The following is a 17,364-nucleotide window of genomic DNA, read 5'->3' on the forward strand; positions in this document are numbered from 1 at the left end:
ACTAATGCAGAAGTGACAGTCCATTCCACAGATAGTGATACTCTGGCCAGATTAGCTTTGTTACTAGGGAAACAAATGGTTCCTTTTGTGAAATGCACTGCACATTAAGTAGGCCTCGTCCTTTTCAGTTTAACGCACTGATTAACATTGTACTTTGCCTTACATCCGGTAGGTTGCTATGTGAAACAGTCTAATTTTAATTCACCCCTTTGCCCTCTCTCTCCTCTCCTTCCCTCCCTGTGGCTGCTCCTCTCGTCCAGTTGTTAGTGAAGGTGTTCTCTGGCAGGAAGCCAATGCTGTACAGTTTCCAGAACTCCTTGCCTCGGCTACCTGTCCCCCCAGTAAAGGACACATGCAGAAGGGTAAGCTCCACCTGTGATGCCGGCTTTCTGTCTGGCAGGCTGTGGCTGTGTCTGACCAAAATGCTCTTAAGCCTGGATTTGGAGCCACAGTTTGCATTTTAAATTCATATCAGGGAAACTATGTGTCAGTATTCTTATGTATCTCCTGTCCAGAAGAAATGCAGATGTAGTTTAGTTTTATTGGACAATTTTAAAACATTAGTCAGAAAATTTGCAATAAAAGTTTATGTGTATGTTTGCAGAGATAGTTAAATAAAGGTCTTATCTCTGTTGTGTTGACTTTCCAATTGTCAGTTGAGGTAAAAGCCAGTTACTACCATTTACGTGGACTTCTCGATGTTTACCTCTGTCGTCTGTGTATCTGCAGTCAAATGACCCTTTTGTGTATTTAGAAAAATCCTGCTTGAGGCATTGAAATACCACACCACTTCAAAGTGTCTGTAGTCACAGCTGACCAGACTTCAACAAGGCTCAGACTCACTTGATTAACCTGTACAAAGGAAAAACAGTGTTTAACTAGTTTCAGTTCAAGAGTTGCCCTAAGGTATCTTCCTTTGTGACACGACAATATTTGTTTTTTTTTTTGTTTTTCCTTTGTTTTGTGCCCAAGGGAGTAATCACTAAATTCATTCAGTCTATCTCAGATCAGTTATCTGTTCAGGGCAAAAGAATAGATGGCAAGTTTTTCTGGCCTGTCTGCTCTCTCCTTGTCTATAACTGGCGATTCAGGTCCTTGTGCAGCTTTGTGCCTTTACACTGTATTCTGTCTCTGTGTTTGCAGTACTTGGAGTCAGCACGCCCGCTGATGGATGATGAGCAGTTTGAAAGGATGAAGGGCTTGGCTAAGGATTTTGAGAAGAACCTGGGACCTCGACTGCAGTGGTACCTCAAACTGAAGTCCTGGTGGGCCTCCAACTATGTGAGTTGTGGATTTTTTTCCCACAAGTACTCTTCAACTGTTGAGGGTGTATCCACAGTTAAAGCATGCTGGCTTGGATCATATATGAAGTTACAGTTATCAAGGAAACAGTGTGTTTAATGGGCTCACCCCCTCTTTCCTTCCTCTGTGACTCAGGTCAGTGACTGGTGGGAGGAATATATCTACCTCAGAGGCCGCGGGCCCATCATGGTCAACAGCAACTATTATGCCATGGTAAGACTTCTCTCTCCAGGTATACACAGAGGCTATTTTTAGACGATATCTGTTTGTTTAGTGACACCTGAGGCAATTCCAAAAGACGGCTGCATGTTGTGACTAATGACACTGCTATGTGACGAGTTCATGGGTTGAAAACTACATATTTCTCACAAAGTCGAGCAAGAATCTTTGTTTTCTTATTACAAATGTGGAGGAGTTGAAAGATTTGAGTTGAATGTAAAGTTGAGTCCAAGTTTCTTTGATACATGGTGCAGTGGGTGACAGGCAGGATGGGGGAAAAGCACTTTGGCAACCTATAGGTGTGTCACACCTCTGGGTAATGCGCTCACCATTAAATGATAACTTCAGAGATGCAAGACATGGGGGGTAAAATGGGGGTAACATACAGCAAAAGCCCCGGGTCAGAGGCCAATCCAGGATGTCACAGCATATTCTAAAATAATTCTTAATCTATCTACAACAAAAAGTTAATAAAGCATATTTTTTGTTACACTGCTTGATAATACCTTAGATTAATTAATGACACAGTACAGGATTGGCTCCAAATTGATCAGGTAAACAATGAGTTAAATGTTGTGTTTCATTGCTTTGTGTGGGTGGTAATAAGTGGATTTCTCCTGCCTCTTCTCCTGCGTGACTGTGGATAGCTGACACTTTGGCCGGTGACACAGACATACAGTGGCATGAAACCCCATGTGTCTGTGTGTACTGTGTAAGAAACAGGGCCCCTCATCACCCTGTCTTGGGGGAGTTCATTACAGCTACCATCACACTGGCCCGGGAGTTACTCAGCGTCCTGGTTGGCATGGTTACAGCCCCAGCTGTGTGTCTTATTTGTGATCAGTTACTTTTGTGTGAGGACCGAATGCACTCACTCAAGATAATGAACCGCCACTGCGAGGTCTGTCATGAGTGGGACATGACATTATTAGAGGCCTTGTTTCACCGACAGGTTGTCACCATATTTCAACCCTTACTGCAATGCGATGTTCTCTCCAATGTTTACTCCACCTCATTGGTATCATTACAACTACACTATAAACATACACTATATTACCAAAAGTATTCGCTCACCCATTCAAATGATCAGAATCAGGTGTCCTAATCACTTGGCCTGGCCACAGGTGTATAAAATCAAGCACTCAGGCATGCAGACTGTGAAACAAGACATTTGTGAAAGAATGGGCCGCTCTCAGGAGCTCAGTGAATTCCAGCGTGGAACTGTCATAGGATGCCACCTGTGCAACAAATCCAGTCGTGAAATTTCCTCGCTCCTAAATATTCCACAGTCAACTGTCAGCTCTATTATAACAAAATGGAAGCGTTTGGGAACAACAGCAACTCAGCCACGAAGTGGTAGGCCACGTAAAGTGACGGAGAGGGGTCAGCGGATGCTGAAGCGCATAGTGCAAAGAGGTCGCCGACTTTCTGCACAGTCAATTGCTACAGAGCTACAAACTTCATGTGACCTTCAGATTAGCCCAAGTACAGTACGCAGAGAGCTTCATGGAATGGGTTTCCATGGCCGAGCAGCTGCAGTCAAGCCACACATCACCAAGTGCAATGCAAAGCGTCGGATGCAATGGTGTAAAGCACGCCGCCACTGGCCTCTAGAGCAGTGGAGACACGTTCTCTGGAGTGATGAATCATGCTTTTCCATCTGGCAATCTGATGGACGAGTCTGGGTTTGGAGGTTGCCAGGAGAACGGTACATTTCAGACTGCATTGTGCCGACTGTGAAATTTGGTGGAGGAGGAATTATGGTGTGGGGTTGTTTTTCAGGAGCTGGGCTTGGCCCCTTAGTTCCAGTGAAAGGAACTTTGAATGCTTCAGGATACCAAAACATTTTGGACAATTCCATGCTCCCAACCTTGTGGGAACAGTTTGGAGCGGGCCCCTTCCTCTTCCAACATGACTGTGCCCCAGTGCACAAAGCAAGGTCCATAAAGACATGGATGACAGAGTCTGGTGTGGATGAACTTGACTGGCCTGCACAGAGTCCTGACCTGAACCCGATAGAACACCTTTGGGATGAATTAGAGCGGAGACTGAGAGCCAGGCCTTCTCGACCAACATCAGTGTGTGACCTCAGCAATGCGCTTTTGGAAGAATGGTCAAAAATTCCTATAAACACTCTCCTCAACCTTGTGGACAGTCTTCCCAGAAGAGTTGAAGCTGTAATAGCTGCAAAAGGTGGACCGACATCATATTGAACTCTATGGGTTAGGAATGGGATGGCACTTCAGTTCATAGTATGAGTAAAGGCAGGTGAGCGAATACTTTTGGTAATATAGTGTATGTCAGAGCCCAATCCAACATAGGGTCATTAGGCAATTTATTGGTAATCTATTAAGTTACAGATACACAACTCAAAATTGTGGAGAGACAATTAAATAGAGGGTAGACTCAACTGAAAATTGTCTGCAGTAAATGTGTAAAATCGAATGGTGGTTGTCACTGTCATATGCTTATTCCACATTTTTTCATTTAAATCTCAAAGGTTCTTGTTTTTGCAATCTCACTTCACATCACAAATTAGCAGGTGATCTACCAATACATATGCTGGTAGAAGCTGAAGTCAATTATTACCCGGGACTGTTTCTGGATTTAGAGTGTAGGACTGAAATCCCAGGTTAACCTGTTTAAGCGGAGCGCTGTAACCCTGGGTGGGAGTGGGATTTTGGGTCAGTGTAAAGGGCTTAAAGAGACAACTCCCAGCTTGCTATAAGAGCCCAGCTGCTAAAGACAGGACTCTCGATAAAGGTAAACTTGGTATGGGGGTCAGTGGAACAGCTTGCGGCATGCTTGGAATAGCAGATCACGATGGCAGAGCATAGTGTATCTATACGTGCGGCACTGAGCTAAAATAAGAACAAAGAATCTGACCGGTCACACGGATACATTGTGTGCCGACGTCTCTTGCAGCTCTTAAATGGTTCTCCGCATTGACAAGGCGCATACCAGGCCTGGGACACATGCAGCCATATTTTTCCGGACCGAGTCATCCATTGGCTGAAATGTGATCAATTAGCATTTTTTTTTTTTTTAACCGATCCTCTCCTTTTTTCCAGGACTTCCTGTATGTGTTCCCAACCTCCATTCAGGCAGCCAGAGCAGGTAATGCCATCCATGCTATCATGCTCTACAGGAGGAAGCTGGACAGAGCCCAGATCAAACCAGTGAGTCCATTTCTCTCTCTCTCTCTCTCTCTCTCTCTCTCTCTCTCTCTGTCTCTCTATCTCGGCACAGTGTGTGTTTGATCTTATTGATCTCATGTGAATGTTTAACTTGCCCATTTATGATTTATCTATAATGATTAGTGGAAAAAAAAATCCTGATTGTCATTGCAGCTGTTATCTGAGAGCTCTTTATTCTTCCACAAACCCCTCCGCCTCCTGTTACGTCAGAGTGTGTTTGTTGTCCATAATCCCGCCAGTGATTATGCAGATACCGCTGTCTTCAGCATGTTGTTGCTGCGAGCTGTGCTTTTTGCATGTCCTACTGTAAGAGGGGCTGTGATTTTTAGTAAAGCGAGATCAATTGACGTTTTCCTGCAGGTCTACTGAATAAGCTGAAGGCTGGTGATTACTATTGTCTCCTCTTCCACCCCATACCTCTGTCTGTCCTCTCTCCTCACCAACAAGCATGATGCTTAACTGCAAATTCTTTGAACATACACAACACTAACACACACAAGAAACACACACACACACACACACCTTTTTTTGCACATGAATGTATACATTTACACAAGCACGAATGCATGCCCACACTATGTAACGCACTCACGTTTGGTTGTCTCTGTTTTACTGTTTTGTCCCTTCGCTCTCTCGGACGCTGCGTTAGATATACTTGTTGGCGAACAAGGTTCCTCTGTGTTCGGCTCAGTGGGAGCGGATGTTTAACACCACCCGCATCCCTGGTTTGGAGACAGGTAAGAGGAGGGCACATCTCGCCGCTGCCCTCTAACCCCTGCCGGGTGTCCTCACCCATTGCCGCAGCAACACCCAATGGAAAACCTGATTCCTGGACTTGATGTCAACCAGCACAGCCCTGATTGGCTTTCCTTTATGTTACTGCTTCTTCAAAACAGCGAAATTTTGACGTATAGGTCCATCCATTTGAATTGCAAATATTAGTCAGTTAAATTTGCATAACCACATTTGAGTGTGCTATCTACTGGTACGGCTCTGCTGGTGGCACCAAGGTGGCAGGCTGCCGGTTTCTGCATCCTGCTCATTACCCTGGTAGCCTTTTGAGGTCCCTCCTGTTCCTTAGGGCTACTCATCAACCCAATCCGCATCCCTCCGTCTCCACTTCACCCTCTCTGCTGTTGCCTTAGGTGTGTTTCTGCTGTTCTCTGTGGGTTTTAGTGAATTAGTTTGTCATCACTCTGTGTTTGACTCTCCCCTTTTGCTTTTCAGCTCATGCTCCTACACACTATTCCCATGTGTTCATCCCAATACGAGCGTATGTTCAACACCAGTCGTGTCCCAGGTGTAGACACAGGTAGAGTCCTTAGTAGAGCCGCCTCCTCCCACACTGCTACTTTACTCCTCCTTGGCACCTTTTGTACATCTTCTTAAGTTTAAATTAATCTGATCCTCATAAGTATGCATGTGTGCTGGTCCATACACATGGAGAATACTTACTTGCATGTGATTGAAACCTAGCTTTTTAGTTTGCGCATTCGTAGAATAGCAAGGTCAATATTTTTTTCTGGTTTGGTTAAGATGAGTTAAAGCACAGCCCCCCTCAATATAACCAACCGTTCATTTTGACATTTGAAAACAGATCAGAGGTTTCTTAAATCATCTTGGACTTGATTAGGTTAGATTGTACAATAAAAAAAGAGAATAAATTGCTCTAGATTATGTCCTCCATAGAATTTCAAAGGTATCATAAAATATTACCACCACCCTTGCTGCTGAGTGTCACCTGTGGTTGTTTATTATCTAAAGTAATGACTGATCTCCGAGCTGGCAGGAAGCCATTTTGTAGCCGTAACACAACAAAATGACCTTGCTCACTGTCATGAACAAGAAATTCCCGGAAGCTCAGAATTGACCGAAGTTGTTTGCCTTTAATAAGGAGCTAACTCAACATCCAGCATGAAAATCCGGTCTGTGTAAAATCTCTCCTGCATGATCTAATGTTTCAAGTTTCAAGATTGCTCGTCTAAGAATGAACATAAACTCTTGCTCTGTTCAAGGACAGATCACTTTGTATTTGTGAGCATGAAAACGGAGGTGATATTTTCATGGCCAGCTCTTATTGAGCCATTTTTCTCTCAAAGAGGGAGAGATCACATTCTCGAGGCCATGACAAATTCATCTTTCCACTTTGGGCTGTAGAGAACAAAAACAAATGAAAACTCATAGAAACTGAACTGTCCTGATGCATAAGGAAACATATTTGAGCACAGAGTATTTGTGAGGTCAGTATTACTTTAACGTTTTTAGCATTCCATAATTAACTAATTTAATTGCCTGAGTTTGCAGTTTGCCTCTGCATTGTATTATGTATTATCGAGGCCACTAAAGGTTAACTATAGCATCAGCAGAAAAACTTCAAAATGCCGTTTCTTGGCTTAAGAGGAGCACTGAATAGAAAATATTTCTAAAGGGATGTATTAGCTCTTAACATCATTTTCAGCTCTTATGACCTGATATAAATAATGTCTTTGAACCTATGTTCAGTCCCCCTATTCACATTGAAGAGGATGATGAAGCTACACGGCTGAAGTTTTCCGTTCAGTGAGAGGATGCACAGTAGGCTAAATACTACCTGGATGCGAGGTCGTTGTACTTGGGGTCAAAGTGTTTTTTTTCTGTAGGTGTCCTCTCCCTTGTCCTTCCTGTTAACTGAGTAAATGCTTGTTTGAACATTTCACCAAAACAATATTTTGACTCTCAAACAATGATTACATGCAAAAATTAAAAAAAATAAATAAATTAAAAAAAGAATGAATTGTTTTTCATGGATCTGACCGGTGCTGTTCAAACAAATATTTGCGCTCCTGCCTCAACCCATTGTACTCCAATCCACTTCCCCGTTCCCAGATGACTTTCCCTTTTCATCTCACTTCCTGTCCCGCCCATTTCAAGCTGCTTTAGATTGTGGATTGGATACTTTCCTCCATTATGTAGTGCCTTTTAAATTCCATATTTTCCTATTTAAATGCATATGATTTTAAAACTTGAATAAAACAAACAAATTCCTCATCTGAATCCGATGTCTTGGCAAAACTATAACGTTAATTACATGAAGATTTACTTAGATATGGGAACTTTGAAAAATATGTCCTCCATCAGTCCTCCACTCCACACTTTTCCCTTTTTGTCCTTTTCTCTCTTTGTTTTCTGTCTGCTCACCGTCGGTCCCACCTGCTCAGACACCATTCAGCACATGAACGAGAGTAAGCACATCGCCGTCTACCACAAGGGGCGCTTCTTCAAAGTCTGGATGTTTTATGACGGGCGGCTGCTGTTGCCACGGGAGATAGAGCAACAGATGGAGAGGATCCTGGCCGACAAGTCTGAGCCGATGCCAGGGGAGGAGGCGCTAGCTGCGCTCACTGCAGGGGACAGGTGGGTGGCGTTACAGAGTTAAACATAACTCGTGTCACACAAGGTATTTCTAGCACTGTTGTTTTGTGTGTTTGTTTCTCAATGAAGGATGTTAGTAAGTCTAGACAGACAGTTTTTGTAATGATATTCATGTTCAGACGTGCATTCAGTGAAGTTAGGAATTACTGTTTAGGCATTTATTTGACATTGTTGACAAGAGTAGCTTGGACGTCTAAAAGTACCCTGCTGGAAGTGCAAGGGATGACGAATTATTTTTTTTAACTTGAAGAAAATAAACAAATTAATTATGCTGTGTTATGCAGATCTTAGTTTATTAAGGCATGGATGGGTTGGGCAACGGCCACAACAGTGCAAAAACAGAGGAGCTGAGAATTTAGACTGCAGGCTTTGAAACATGGCCTGGAGTTTGGTGGGATGCAGTTAAAATTGTAGTTTTCTAGGCCAGAATCAGAATTTGATTTGGACAGCTGCTAGGAGCCGATGCAGAGAACAGAGGAGGGGTTAATACGCTGGAGAGTTTAGGAGAGTGAAAACTAGGACAGCGTAAGAGTCTGTGTAACAGATGTATGTTGCATTGCTGAGACGGCGAGTCGATTGACAGGCAAAGAACAACCTCATAGATGCTTTAAAAAAAAAAATGCAGTCATAGGAAAAATATTTTTGGCCTCTTGTAAGGCATGTAGGGAATTTGCCATTATTTTAGACATTTTAGAGACCCACTGTATACCGTCACACAGCTGTCAATACTAAATTTGCTGCTTTGTGAACTCTGCCCCTCCTCTCAGGACTCCATGGGCCAAGGCTCGTGACGCCTACTTCAGCCGTGGGAAGAACAAGCAGTCACTGGACGCCATTGAGAAGGCAGCCTTCTTTGTGACTCTGGACGACACTGAGCAGCGTTTTGTTGAGAAAAACCCAATCAAGTCTCTGGACAGCTTTGCCAAGTCGCTCCTCCATGGAAAATGCTATGACAGGTGTTTTTTTTTTTTTACAGTTGTGTAAGGCACAAGCACATCTACAAATTTTTCATTCATCCATCCTTTATTTATTCTCTGAGAATCATGCGGTTCTGTAAATGCAGTGTGAACAGAATACAGCAAAATGTGGATATTAAACAGAAGATGGACTTTTGAATACTAAAGTATTTGTGAAAACTCCGGTACTTAAATTCCAGTAAAAAATTGACTGAGAGCAACTTTCTCCTGGTGTAATATTCCACCAGGAGTATCTATCCTTTGACTCAAGTTATGGGGTTGTGTACTTTGTCCACCACTGCTGCCGTGGGATAATTTCAGAATCACCATATTTTTCACGGGTCTCGTGCCTCAGTAAACTAAGAGGACAGCCAGTGATTACTAATAGCAACAGCAAGAGAAGAGACGCTCAGGTGTAGTCAGCTGCTAAAGTGAAAACAAATTTGTTTTCACTTCCAATTTGTCACTTTATAAGTGATAGGCAAATAATAATGATATTAAAATCCTCGAATTGCCCTTTCACTTGGGAAGCATCCCACGGGAGATGTTTGTGGGACATTTTTTTAGAAATACTTTAACAGGTGCTGGATTTTTCACACAGTGTAATCACATGCATATTATTAACATGATATCAATATTTTATTTTTGAAATATGACAGTTATTGTCTGTCACAGCATATTGCAATAACCTTGGTTGGGAAAACTACATCGGGGAGAGGGCAGTGAAATGATTGCGCTGATAATATGATATGATCGCCCAAGCCTGACAGGGAGGCTGATCTCAAACTGAGCCAGAGAGCACCAGCCAGCCTTGTGCTATAAGACGCAGTGGGTGGATACCATAAGAATCACTAATAATGAATCTGCAGGCAGAGTGAGAAACAGAGTCCAAAGGCTTATGTTTAGAGATGGCAGCATTTCTATAGATTATATCACCATAATCTACAACAGATAAGAGTTGCATCACCAATCGTCTCTCTGCAGAAATACTGTACGCATTTCTGTAGTTTCTGCAGAGATAACCTAAAGCTTTTACTCTTTGTTCTTCAGGTGGTTTGATAAATCCTTCAACCTCATCGTCTTCAAGAATGGCACCATGGGACTGAACGCAGAGCACTCCTGGGCCGATGCTCCGATCATTGGGCATCTTTGGGAGGTGGGTCACTGAACTTTTTGTCAAATAAACTGATCATGCCTTAATACTGGATGAAGTTGTATTGTGGTACAAGGGAAAAAATACACTTAAATGAAAATGAAAATGTCACAGTAGCATGTTAGCCTTTCCATTAAATATGGGTTTTGCTGAGAGCAGCTGATTAATAAAAAACATCGGAAAATTTAAGCAGTGATTGACTAGTGCAAATTGGCTACGAAATATCTAAACAATCAAGTAAAAAACAACTGTTAGCTTGACAAACAGAGCTAATAAAGTCTTGCAAGAATGGTGGAGGATCCATTTTGTTGTTACAGTCATGATATTTGCATTTGCTCATTAAACCTTTTCAGGCAGGGCAGTTAGGGTAGACATGAACATCTGAATAATTAAATGTCTTCTGTTTTATCATGAGTCATCATTGCCTTATTACACACACACACACACACACACACACACACACACAACCACACACGTTAAAACTCTTCTCTTTATGGTACAGCATGTGCTTTCCATGGACCCCTTTAAGCTGGGATACACTGAGGAGGGCCACTGCTGCGGGGAGCCGCACCCCAACCTGCCTGGCCCCCAGAGGCTGCAGTGGGACATCCCTGCTGAGGTAACACTTGGAGCGTGGCTCATTATTTTGTACCTGAAATAAGAGGACTGAGATTTGGTATTCATAGACAATGACTGCCCTCTGCTGGTAGCTGTAGTCATGTGCACCATTGTTGTCGGCATTATCATTCAGATGTAGAGTATGTAATATAGTGGAACAGCTGTAATTATTACATATTTTAAATTCAAAAGTGGCTGTGCAGCTAGAGACATGTTGGTCACTGGTATGAACTGGACTGAACTATTAGTTTGTGCACTCTTGATAAAATACACTGATTATGTTGTCAAATACATGTGTTAATATGGTTGCATGTGTATATATAACATACAAATGTACTACTCCCTCTAGTGCCAAGATGTCATCCAGAGCTCTCTGACGATAGCCAGGACTCTGGCTGATGATGTGGACTGTCACAGCTTCCCCTTCAACGACTTTGGCAAGGGTCTGATCAAGAAGTGCCGCACCAGTCCTGATGCCTTCATCCAGATCGCCCTGCAGCTGGCCCATTACAGGGCAAGTAAACCCAGCGACTGCTTTGACAGTGCCTGAACCCCATTTGTTTTACTGCACCAACATTAGACATATTTAAACTATTTTGCTTGCACTCACAGGAATATTTTATACAAAATCTATTGTCAGGGAATGAGGGTTTTGATTTCTGTACTTCTTCTGATTTCTGTCTATGCTGGTGATAAGGAAAGGAATTTAAGCTTACAACACTGTTACCCTCATTCTGGATAATAACATCAGCTAAAGGCCAAAAGAGTAAATGGAGTGGCAAAAATAACAAACACCAGGCTGTAAAATTAATATAAAGTACACATTAAGGATTAGGGCCACTCTTTGCCCTCAGTCCTCCTTGCTCCTTGAGTTTGAGACTCAAAAACAGCAGTGGTCTTATTCTGACTTCTTAAAAAGCTGCTTCTCACAATGGCAGCTATGCCAGTTATCAGAATTGAATTGAATTGAATTGGCGTAGCTGCCATTGTGATTATAATTTACTGTTTGTTTTCCGTGTGTTTTTCCAGTAAATATAAGCCAGTTGTATTCCAGTGATCACTGTGTAACATCAACAGGATGAATAGATTCTGTAACATCAGTATGCAAAAAAAATACCATGAATTAATTATCAACTGTTTATAAAAACAACTGTCCATCAGTTTTTTCACATACAATACTGTGGGATGTGTTTTTGTGCTCAACCAGTGAGGGTATTAATTGTTAAAGTCTGCTGTCTGTTGTCCCGAACAGGACAAAGGGAAGTTCTGCCTGACGTACGAGGCCTCCATGACCCGTCTGTTCAGAGAGGGCCGCACAGAGACCGTGCGCTCCTGCACCATGGAGACCTGCACTTTCGTCCGCTCCATGATCCGAGATGAGACCGTAAGGCGAAACAGAAGCAGCACAGCTCACTTCTCATTAGTGCTGCTACCGAAACAGCTACACATCACTTTATAGCCTTCCTCTTTTATGCTTCTTCTTCTTCTTGCTCCTATTTTGTCCATCATTCTCTCTTTATTCTGCTGTTTTTCTAACTGATTACTTACTGCTGCTCTTTGCATACACCTAAAATACTTTAACTCTTATGGCAAGGCTGGTTCCACTTTTCCTGTTAGTTCTTCCTTCTTTGTGTTTCACTGACTGTTCTTCCTCCTTTGTCACCTTTCTTGAACTTTTATCTTTTTTGTTCACCCAGAGAGAGGAGCGTCTGAAGCTGCTGAAAGAGGCAGCGGAAAAGCACCAGAACATGTACCGTCTGGCCATGACAGGCAAAGGCATCGACCGCCACCTCTTCTGTCTCTACGTGGTTTCCAAATACCTGGGAGAGGACTCGCCCTTCCTCAAAGAGGTGCATATGAGCTGTTGTTGCAAGAGACGGTCTGATTTTTTTTTTCTTCACCCCATTCATGTGCAGTATTGTCCAAACTGTGGTTACGCAGTCTGTTTAGCTTCTGACAGAATATGATTTTACTTGGAAATGAGGGGATTCTTTTAGACTTCCTTTTATTATATAGCAGAAGTATGATATAGTTATCGATGACCAGTTCATTTAGTTAGTTACTTCCTCTCCTGTAAAACCTATAAACACAAATCAGCATGTCTCCCACCATGCTGATTTGTGTTTTAAGTGTCAAGATTTTTGTCAAGTGTGTTTTCAATGTCTCCCCGTTTGAAAATCATTGTGTTATTGTCCCTACAAGATGAAATATCTCCGTTGGGAAACAGAAAAAATGATATCACAACGGGTCATGTAACACAAGACGCATTAAAACTTTGAAAGAAAGCCGTTTTATTCTCTAAGGCAGTGCCAACGGTGTGTGTTCAAAAGCTGAATCCAAGGTGAAGGAGGCGTCTTGTGCTTGGAACTTTGAATTTTCACCTTGAGTTGTGATGGCGCCCCCAAGGGGACACCAACTCAAACTGCAGAAGTCATGAGCTCAAGTCCTTTTGGTTTATCAGCTGGTCTACGCATAAAACAGAGACCGTCCCCGTTTACACTGTGTTTGTTGGTTTGAGGCTGCTTTATATGAGTATTTGCACAAAAATGAGAAGAGTTAAGAGTCATCATTTGCTGTTGCACCTGCCGTGTGACAGTTTTTCAGTGATAAAATGTACAGCTGACTATTTATTGCATGTTGCTGCCGGTTGCGCTCCATATGCTCTGCTGATAATTAGATTATGCATGTTCTCATGCTTGCCATTTCCATGTGACGGTGTGTGACAAATCAATCTCTTGACCTTTGTTGCATTAAACCCTCCTCGCTCCCTCTCTCCACAGTCTTCCAAGTCATTCCCTGTTGACTTTAATCTCATAAAGATTAATGCCATTTTATATACATATATATATAATAACAGTAAAATATAAATGGTTATTTTTGCTTAACAACACAACATTAAATCACTTGCCTCAGAATCCGTGCCCAAGTCAAATCTTTATTGCCCAGCGACTAAACAGACGTATGTCATTTTTATGTGTAGGTGCTGTCTGAGCCATGGAGGCTGTCCACCAGTCAGACCCCACTGCAGCAGGTCGAGCTGTTCGACCTGGTCAGACACCCCGAATACGTGTCCTCTGGAGGCGGCTTTGGTCCGGTGAGGAAACCAACCGAAACCATTCATATCAGTACACCTGAGGGATTTTTGACAGCAACTTGACTTTTGAAGAAGGGATGAACAAGATAATAAAAGTTTCATGAAGTTATTTTTATCCTTTATGATTTTAGAGACAGTCATTCACGCTTTTATTTTTATTTTATTTATCATGTGACTTTTATTTGATAGGGACGATACAATTTAACGTAGTTGCAATACAGAGCATGAAGCTGAGGTGCTGCTGAGAGTTTATAGCAATTGCTAATTTTTAACCAATGTCCCTAGTTCACCTCCATTAGACTATGGCAACTATCTCTACTCCTGTCTGCAGCATCACATTTTTATACTGACGCCAAACTAATAATAATAATGATAACACATTTGATTTATAATCACCTCTTAAGTCACCCAAGGACACCTCACAAATCATCATATTATAGCAGACAGTCAATGCGTAATGGTAAAAGATATCAGCTGAATATGGTAACAGTAACAGGTGAGTTTTCAGTTGCACCGTAAAGTGGAGTGGAAAGTAGATGGGTACAGAGAAACGCGGTGACCCAAGCCGTGGAGAGATTTATAAACTAAGAACCATATAGACCCAGTTTTAATATCTCTACACTTGGTGGTGATCATCACCACAAAGTGAACGTCGGACAGGGCTGGCTCCTAGCTGCAGCTCTAGCGAGAGATCTGGGTTTTCTTTGAGCCACAGGGCAGATTCTTGGTCATGGCGTCTCTACATGTTGCTCTATGGTTTATTATCTCTCAGCCCCACATGGCGCATGATCACCCACCACTGGTCTCGACTCAAGACTAAAGCATTATGACCCGGAAGCTGGAATAGTGCATTTTAGAAATATGTTAACATTGTCGGTGCTTCTTGTGTCAGAAAATCGTTATAACTTTTTTATCCCATCTCTGATGCCAGGCAGTGGCATGCGGCCCAGGATGCAGCTCACCTGTCTGCTGTTGTTTTCTGTCTTCTCTTTGTGTCCACCAGGTGGCTGATGATGGTTATGGTGTGTCCTACATCATTGTTGGTGAGAACCTCATCAACTTCCACATTTCAAGCAAACACTCAAGCCCAGAAACTGTAAGTTTACTCAGTTTATTTTTTTAAAAACGGTGCATTTTTTCCCTTTTCCTTTGTCAATCCACCGATTTTTTTCACTCATCTTTCTTTCTCTGTTTTTTGTTTTTTTGTAGGACTCCCACCGTTTTGGCGGCAACATCCGACAGGCCATGCTGGACATTCTCGACCTCTTCCAGCTCGACAAGAAAGCCATCAAGTGATTGCCCTGTGCTTGGGGGGCAAAAAAACACATAAGATTTTTTTTCAACAAAAGATGTATTCTTCCTGAAGCTTGTACAGAATAAATGGGTTTTATTTCTAAGTTAATTATTGTTGAAGAAATAATGATGACTGAGAGGTGTTTGGAAATATTAGTGTCATTTTGTTGTGTTTTTGTGAGGGGTATATGTGTATGTATGAGCAACGTGAGATTCTGGTGGATTTAGGTACGGGTAGTGCACAGATCATAGTTGATCTATAGGACTGTATGCGCTGGTGCCTTAGTGACCCGCTAATGTAAAAGGGCAGAAAGGGAGAAGGGGGGAAACGGTTAGTGCCACTCTAGTACAGCAAGTTCGAGGTCAAGTCAACGGGTGAACATTCAGTATCCAGTGTCATCCATTGTGGGAATCAAAATTTCCGATTGGGTCAAAGAATGCTGCAAGATTTTTAATTAATTTTGTCCAAATAATTCCACATACCTGTGGAGATGGGAAAGACATTAACCCTGGAGTGAAATCATTTCTACAAACCTAACAACATTTGTTCTCATCATTTCATGTCATTCAGTCGAGATGAGATGTTTAACAGCTCTGAGGACTCTGGTATTGAATGAAGCCTGTCAGAGTAGAAACGTTGATGTAGAATGGGTTTCACTTTTTGCAGATGATCGAAAAAAAAAAAAGAGGTAGTCAGCGATGATGCGGGAAGTGACGCTGGATCGGCTCAGCTTTTACTCTGGGAAGCTTGTTGCGTATCAATGCAGAAGACGAGGTCTGGTCCCTGCGGCCCAGCCTGAAGAGTGGATGTCCATGACCTTTCTGACTCTCATTTGTACAGCCAGTTGTTTTTTTTTTTTTTTCTCTCTCTCTCTCTTTCTTTTGCTGCTATGTTTTATGACGTAGCGATAAAGGCAGATCATATTTGTGTGTTGTTTTTGTCGTTTCCATACTCAGGTTTTATTAACTCGGCCTAGTATTCTATGGTGCTGGCGACGGCGTTGCAGGTTTCGCGCTAACGTGAGCATGTGCCTGTGCGACAGTACATGAGGATGAGATGCAATACAATGCCATGTGACTCCAGTGAGGCTGTTTGATAGGATAGCATTGACTTCCCTGTTGTAGCTGAGAGTTTGGCTGGAGGTGGTGCTTCCAGGGGTAGTCTCACTTGCACAATGTTTTGAATTTGGCTTTTTTTTTCTTCTTCTTCTTCTTCTTTTTCTGTTGTGTGCTAAAAAAGAGTGGGGCCACCGCACTTTGACTGTGTTGTGCACTCCATGACTGGTCCTTCAGCTCAAACTAACAAATTCCTTACTACCTTGGTAGCCTTCTGTCAGGTCGCCGTGATCTGATGTGTCTGTCTTGGCTTCATATCAGCCGCGGATGGGATTTGTAAACTTTACGAGCAGACTGTCGAGATGTCAAATGTCATTTCAGCATTGTGATGTTGCAGCTTTTGGTGTCGCGTAGACAGGAAATGCTTAATCGGTCAGTGGCTTGTCATGTCCCTCTAATAGGAATTGTTTTGTTCCTCTCTGTGTTAGACGGCTTGTAACATTGTTCACATTTCAAGGCCTACAAATGAGGCCAAACAGATAAGCAGTAATATTTAGGACTAGGCCACATCACGTGCAGATGTACAGAAGGGCTGTCATGCTTAGGAATGCATTTCTGTTTGCTTTTTATGTTCTGTCAGCACAGGTTTATTTTATTATATATATATATATTTTTTGCTGCCGCGTTTTAACCTCTTTATTCACACATTGAACTGTTCAAGTTGTGTTTTTAGACTTTTACCAGTTAAGAGTGCAGCGTATGATGAGTACTAAGTTAAGTTAAATTTTTTGCCGATTTTAAAAAGTGAAATGAACAAAAACATTTTTATTCCTTTTTTTTTTTTTTTTTTTTGTTTGACATGACATTTAGTTTTGTTGTCACACACTTTGACGATGATATGTTGTAGTTGTATGAGTTTTTATCTCAGTAGACCTCATGTTTACGCTGCTGCATGGTTTTCAAGATGAAGCTGTATATGTTTGCCTTTAATTAAGATGTGCAAAAGAAAAGCAGCTTATATACCAAAACAAGTTTTAACACAATAAAAGTGAATGTCAGAGAGCT

At 42.2% G+C, this 17,364-nt stretch overlaps 1 protein-coding gene across 2 annotated transcripts in view; it reads left to right on the forward strand.

The window, feature by feature from the left end:
* Nucleotides 1-17,364, forward strand: part of cpt1ab (carnitine palmitoyltransferase 1Ab (liver)) — a 32,063-nt gene extending 14,699 nt beyond the window's left edge. The window contains exons 6-20 of one of the 2 annotated variants that reach the window (XM_030052833.1): nucleotides 261-362; nucleotides 1,144-1,281; nucleotides 1,438-1,515; nucleotides 4,593-4,700; nucleotides 5,368-5,455; nucleotides 7,916-8,111; nucleotides 8,897-9,085; nucleotides 10,136-10,241; nucleotides 10,741-10,857; nucleotides 11,206-11,370; nucleotides 12,109-12,240; nucleotides 12,554-12,706; nucleotides 13,837-13,950; nucleotides 14,954-15,046; nucleotides 15,160-17,364. In XM_030052833.1, coding sequence (XP_029908693.1) covers nucleotides 261-362; nucleotides 1,144-1,281; nucleotides 1,438-1,515; nucleotides 4,593-4,700; nucleotides 5,368-5,455; nucleotides 7,916-8,111; nucleotides 8,897-9,085; nucleotides 10,136-10,241; nucleotides 10,741-10,857; nucleotides 11,206-11,370; nucleotides 12,109-12,240; nucleotides 12,554-12,706; nucleotides 13,837-13,950; nucleotides 14,954-15,046; nucleotides 15,160-15,246 — 1,866 coding nt within the window. In that variant the 3' untranslated portion in view covers nucleotides 15,247-17,364. Of the gene's footprint in view, nucleotides 1-260; nucleotides 363-1,143; nucleotides 1,282-1,437; nucleotides 1,516-4,592; nucleotides 4,701-5,367; nucleotides 5,456-5,945; nucleotides 6,031-7,915; nucleotides 8,112-8,896; nucleotides 9,086-10,135; nucleotides 10,242-10,740; nucleotides 10,858-11,205; nucleotides 11,371-12,108; nucleotides 12,241-12,553; nucleotides 12,707-13,836; nucleotides 13,951-14,953; nucleotides 15,047-15,159 lie in introns of both variants that reach the window. The other variant, XM_030052834.1, reaches the window with a different exon arrangement.

This window comes from Myripristis murdjan, chromosome 6 (assembly GCF_902150065.1).
Source record: "Myripristis murdjan chromosome 6, fMyrMur1.1, whole genome shotgun sequence".
NCBI lineage: Eukaryota > Metazoa > Chordata > Actinopteri > Holocentriformes > Holocentridae > Myripristis > Myripristis murdjan.